Source organism: Dipteris shenzhenensis, chromosome 24, assembly GCF_047967505.1.
Source record: "Dipteris shenzhenensis isolate YYH24624 ecotype China chromosome 24, Dip_SZ_1.0, whole genome shotgun sequence".
In the NCBI taxonomy this organism is placed as follows: Eukaryota; Viridiplantae; Streptophyta; class Polypodiopsida; order Gleicheniales; family Dipteridaceae; genus Dipteris; species Dipteris shenzhenensis.
In genome coordinates this window covers 23,892,519-23,898,569 of record NC_141619.1, presented here as the reverse complement: position 1 = coordinate 23,898,569, position 6,051 = coordinate 23,892,519, and the positions used below count along the sequence as shown (strand labels likewise).

At 47.6% G+C, this 6,051-nt stretch overlaps 1 protein-coding gene across 1 annotated transcript; it reads right to left on the bottom strand.

The window, feature by feature from the left end:
- Positions 1-3,517: 3,517 nt before the first annotated feature.
- On the bottom strand, positions 3,518-5,698 carry LOC147886396 (uncharacterized). The gene has a single exon (XM_087395237.1). It carries the CDS (start codon positions 5,696-5,698, stop codon positions 3,518-3,520), a length of 2,181 nt encoding a protein of 726 aa, XP_087251363.1.
- Between the last annotated feature and the right edge of the window lie 353 nt (positions 5,699-6,051).

The window sequence follows — 6,051 nt, the reverse complement described above, 5'->3', positions numbered from 1 at the left end:
TACATGATGATCATCGCAGGAAATTGGATGCGAAGTCACACAAATGCATCATGGTTGGCTACAGTGAAGAAAGCAAAGCATAGTTGTATGATCCCATCAACTGCAAGGTCATTATCTCCAGAGATGTAATCTTTGATGAGGAATCAGAATGGAAAACCTCAAACACACAGGAGATGGAAGCATCGACTTCACAGTCATCTATAGAACAGGTTGATAAAGAAGAGCAAGAATTGCCAACAACACCCCAGACAGGAGCCACAGCAGCTCATACGATCTACTAGGGAAAGCAGACCTCTAGCCAAATTGACATATGCTCAGAAAGGCAAAGCAATTCAGGTTGAAACCACCAACTATGCTCTTATGACTACCATCATGGCTACAGAAGAGCCAGTGTTTTTCAAAGATGCAGTAGACAAGCCAGAATGGCAAACTGCTATGAATGAAGAAATGGATGCTTTGTATAAGAATAATACTTGGGAATTATGCGACCTTCCACCAGGAAAGAAGGCCATAGCAAACAAATGGGTATACAAAGTGAAGTACAATCCAGATGGAAGTATCCAAAGATGAGCCAAAGATATAAAGCCAGACTAGTTGCAAAATGATTTGCACAGCAATATGGTCAGGATTATGATGAGACTTATGCTCTAGTAGCAAAGATGGATTCCATATGGTTCTTGATATCATTAGTGACACTCAACAGATGGAATGTATATCAACTCGATGTCAAGAATGCATTTCTCAATGGTTATCTAGACAAGGAATTCTACATGCAACAACCAGCAGGTTATGTTGAACCAGGAAAGGAGAATAAGGTTTGCCATCTCAAGAAAAGTCTCTACGGCTTAAAACAAGCACCCAGAAGTTGGTACATCAGAATTAACAAGTATTTTGCTAATTTGGGATACATGAAATCCAATGCAAATCATACTCTCTACTATGAAGTTCAAGGGAAAGACATTACTATTGCACTTTTGTATGTAGATGATCTGATTGTGACAGGAAGCAATGATAGCTTCATCAAAAAACTAAAACAAGACTTATCTACAGAGTTCGACATGAAAGATCTTGGACTTATGCACTATTGTCTTGGAATTGAGTTCTGGAGAGATTCAAATAGCACATTTATGAGTTAGCTCAAGTATGTTGACAGTCTCCTGAAGAAGTTCAAGGGGAAGACATTACTATTGCACTTTTGTACGTAGACGATCTGATTGTGACAGGAAGCAAGGATAGCTTCATCAGAAAACTAAAACAAGACTTATCTGCAAAGTTCGACATGAAAGTTCTTGGACTTATGCACTATTGTCTTGGAATTGAGTTCTGGACAGATTCAGATAGCACATTTATGAGTCAGCTCAAGTATGTTGATAGTCTCCTGAAGAAGTTTCATATGGCAGATTGCAAGATTGCAAAGCCACTCCCATTGAATAGAGTTTGAAACTTACTAAAGATTAAGAAAAGCCTAGAGTCAATGACAGGTACTACAGGCAGCTCATTGGATCTCTTATATATCTGACTATCACACGGCTAGATATTTGTTATGCAGTAAGCTCATTAGCACAGTTTATGGAAAATCCAAAACAATCTCACTGGAATGCAGCCAAAAGAGTCTTGAGATACATAAGAGGTACAAGACAGTTTGCGATAGAATACAGAGGAAGTCATCCATGGTTGCATGGATACTGTGACGCTGACTATGCCAGAGATCATGAGACCAGGAGATCGACACAAGGATATGCATTTTTCCTTGGTCAAGGTGCTATATCATGGTTGTCAAACAACAACCAACTGTTTCTTTGTCTTCGACAGAAGCAGAATATAGAGCACTCACTATAGGTGCATGTGAGGCTATATGGCTCAGAAGACTATTGTCAAAAACAGATTATTTTGATGAGTCAAAGCCGACAACAATATACTGTGATAATCGATCGGCTCAATCATTGGCCAAGAATCCAGTATATCACTCCAGGACAAAGCACATTGATGTTAGAGCGCACTTCATCAGAGAAAGAGTGTTACTTGGTGACATCACACTGTAGCATTGTGATAGCAAAGAGAATGTTGCAGACATCTTTACCAAACCACTCAGTAAAGAGCTATTCGAGAAACACCGATTAGCTCTTGGTTTGATGCAGAGGAAGGACATTCCCATTAAAGGGGTGTGATGGAATGTAATGCTCAGTCCTTCTTCGATTCCCTAGAATCATCATCTTCAGGGAAGGCCTACTTCATGATGTTGATCTTGAGGGAAGGTGTTGAGAGTTCACGCTCAACATCATGTGATCATGTTTGCATAGCACCATCACATGATCATATGTGCATAGCACTACCCAATAGAGTGCTATAAAAAAAAGGGTTAGATCCCCTAACCCTAACCCTAAATGGGTCTATTTTTTCAACTAAATCTAGTGTACAGTTAGTCATCTGTGGTGTGCTCGCTAGCTGTGCTCTCTCTCCTCATCTCCACTCTTCTCCTCTCCCCTCTTCAAATTTTGTCACTCATGCACTTTTTTGGCTTATTAATTGCCCCCTACATTACACACACACACACGCACGCACGCACGCACACTTAGCTTAGCTTAGCTTACAACCATACCCTTTCCTTTCTCCACCATTCCCCCCTCCTGCTTAGCTTACGCCGTACAACCATACCCTTTCCTTTCTCCGCCGTTCCCCCCTCCTAACTTAACCACCTCTCATAACTACACTCAACCACCCCTCCCTTCCCTCTTGATGGTTCTCGACCGCTACTTGATGTTTCACCAATGCCACCCTTCCATGTTCTCATTCGTGTGTTACGCTCTTGCTGGCCTTTATTTATGAGATCGGAGTGATGATAGTCTGCATCCTTTCACCCCAGCATCGATGATCCCATTCTTGGCTAATCAAGATGCTATTTGTATCCAAGGCAAACCTTTCATCAAGAGAACCTTTCACACTTGTACAACTTTTTTATGAGCAATTTATAGACTAGGCAATAGAGAAAATATATTAATGCAACAATGAACTATTAACTATTAAATAGACACACATAATAAATGTTGTTACATGAAACCTCACTAACTCTTTTGTAAAGGGAGCATACAAATATATGTTTAAGCATGCCCATTTGAAATAACATGGGACACATGGATCACGAGTGCGTGCATGTGTGCGTGCACACGCGCACGCGCATGTGCATGTGCATGTGTTTGTGCATGTGTGTGTGTGTGTGTGTGTGTGTGTGTGTGTGTGTGTGCATGAGAGAGAGAGAGAGAGAGAGAGAGCTGTAAGAACATTAAAAGAATTAAACATGTCAAGAACTATGGATGTAAATGAGACTATCTTATTGTGTCATTAGAATGAATTTGTTATTTCCTACACTTATTGACGAGTGAAGGTACCTACAATATATACATGTTCCTATGACGAACCTCCTAAATGATAAGGAGGACGTAAATGTGGGTTGGGCAATGCTCATGTAAATATGGGAGCAAGGCAACCAATGGAAGGGGGTAGCGTAGAGGAAAGAACTTTAGGAGGGGAGTGGCCTTTCACCCGATGTTGCATAGTAGGTAGGAGCATTGTTGAGGCTGAGTTCGAGGAGTGCTCCATGTGTGGGCTTGGCATGAGGCAGGGTTGTGTGGAGATCATTGAGGTGGCAAGCAAGGGCAAAATGAGAAGGATCATCAGTGTCAATGGGAGCAGGAAGGTTGAGGTCGAGATGGAGGAGCTCATCTTTCAGGATGGATGTCGAAGAAGGGGCGATGGCGGAGACATGGAAGGGTTTGTGGTTGAGAGGGGTGTCCCAGTGGCAACGTTTATGGCCACCGAGAGCTTGGCCAGAGGGGAAGACACGGAGGCAGATGGAGCACTGGTGACCTTTACCAAGGGGCCGCTTGGTGGAAGGGGCCTTTGCCACCAAAAGGGCCGCTAGATGTGGGGGGGGTGCTGCTGCGAAGCTGGGCTTGGGCTCCACTAGATGGGGGGGAGATTCTGCCAAATTGGCGTGGGTTCTGGCGTAGCAGCCCTGGACCTTCTTGTGGCTGGCGCGGTGGCCGCCGAGAGCCTGGTGGGACTTAAAGCGACGGAGGCAAGTTTGGCATTGGAAAGCGGGGGAGATGGCGGAGCTGGCGAAGAATTTGGGGGTTCCGCCAAAGTCTTCTTCTTCCTCGTCCTCTTCCAGTCTGCTATCGACCCCTCCAGAGCAAGCTGATGAATCTTCCTCTGTCTCCTCCTCCACCCCTTGAAGTTGATCAGCAGCGCCGCACGATCCTGCTAGTGCCAGCATCACCAAGCAATTCGCCATATCCCACTCCTCCCTCAGCTTCGCGATCGATGTTGTTGCCGCCGCCTCCTCCTCCTCCTCCTCCAACAACGTCGAGGATGAGAACGCTGACCCAGCTACCTGCTGCTCCGCAACAGCTCCATCCGTAACGGCTTGCAGCGAGCGAACTGTGAAACGAGACCGCCTGGAGCGCTTGCCCCTCGCTGCAGCAGCGGAGGAGCTGCCGCGCAGCTGCGGTGGACGAGGCGGGTGGTGCAGGAGGTGCGCGGCGTCGGTGAGGCCATGGTTGGTGTTGTTGATCACAGCGGCGGCGGAAATGTGGAGGTGCTGACCGTTAGGCTGCGGTTGACGGCGGTGGTGAAGATGGGCGGCTGCGCCGGCGTTTTTGTTGATGTACGCCGCCTCGATGCTTTCTGTCTCCGTCTCCTCCTCCTCCTCCTCCTCCAGCATCAAATTCAATCGATTTCTGCTCCATTTCAGCTCTTCATCGTCGTCTTTCAATGGATTTCTGCTCCATTTCAGCTCCTCATCGTCGTCTTCTTCCTCTCCATCACGTTCATCGTCAGCAAGCTCCGTTACAACCATCGCTGTCGCCTTGGCGATCTGCTTCCTCCTCGTCCACTGGCGACGTGCAGCTGTTTTCCCAATCTGTTTGGCCATGGCAGCTTGCCTCTCATCCGGTGGTTGAATGCCCCGCCACTGCCTCTCCGGATGGCACCTCATGTGACCGAACAACGCCTTCCACGACGAGAACTCCTTCCCGCACTCTGTGCATGCTGCACGCACCTTCTCCTCTACGAAGTCGATGGAGATGGTGCCTTTCTTGGGCAAGCTCGAGGAGGAGGAAGCCGGAGGCGGAGGCACCATCTCCACAGCAGTGTAGTCCTCATCGAAGAATAGCCTGCTTCTCTTGGGATTACGCCGGAGAGCGTAATTCAGCTGTTTGTCGTCGTCTTCTTCGTCCTCTTCCTTCTTGAGATCAACCTCCTCGCAACCGTTCATGTCCCTGTTTCTGTTGGTCAACGTAGCCTTCGAGCTGCTGCTCACCCTCATGAACGTCGCTTCCTCTTCCTCCCCGCTCGCCTCAACCTTGCCTCCCTCATCTCCCCCCGATTTTTGCCCATCGTTTTCCTCTGTAGCGGAATCGTTGCTCAGCTGATCCATCTCCCCGCTTTCCTCATCCTTACCCGCCCCCATAGCCTCCCACTCAGTAAACACGGATCCCACCGATCCATGCGTCCTCATGTGCCCACCCAGCGCCCTGCCGGACGTAAACTCCTTTCTGCAATAGCGACACACATGGCTCGAGTAGCCTTGGGAGCTGTCATGGTTTCCCTGTGACATCTCCGGATGATCGCCGTAGCTCTCTTGCATCCCTAACCAGCCCTCTCGCTCGCGTTCTTTCCCAGTGCAATCGGCGACCCACATCTAGCCATTGCCGAAAGAGGTGTTCCCGGACACACTTCCCGAACTTGCAATCCACTCCGGTTCCCGAGAGTATCAGCCACGCAACCGCCAGCGTCTGATTCATCCTTGCCCGTGCCGTATGGGATCTTACTCTCTTCCTTAACATGTAATGCACGTTGCGTTGAGTAGAAGGCATGCTTTATCAAGAGGACGAATTGTTTCGCTCGCCTCCCGCTGGGCGTTCACGAGCCAGCAAGATGTCTTCAGGTCGGTCCTAACCGACGAGCTGCGCTTTCAGTTGATCGCTTCGGAACTTTTTAGAGTCGATGCGGCTGGCACATCGATTCATCTTTAACTCTGCCGAAGCAAAGCGG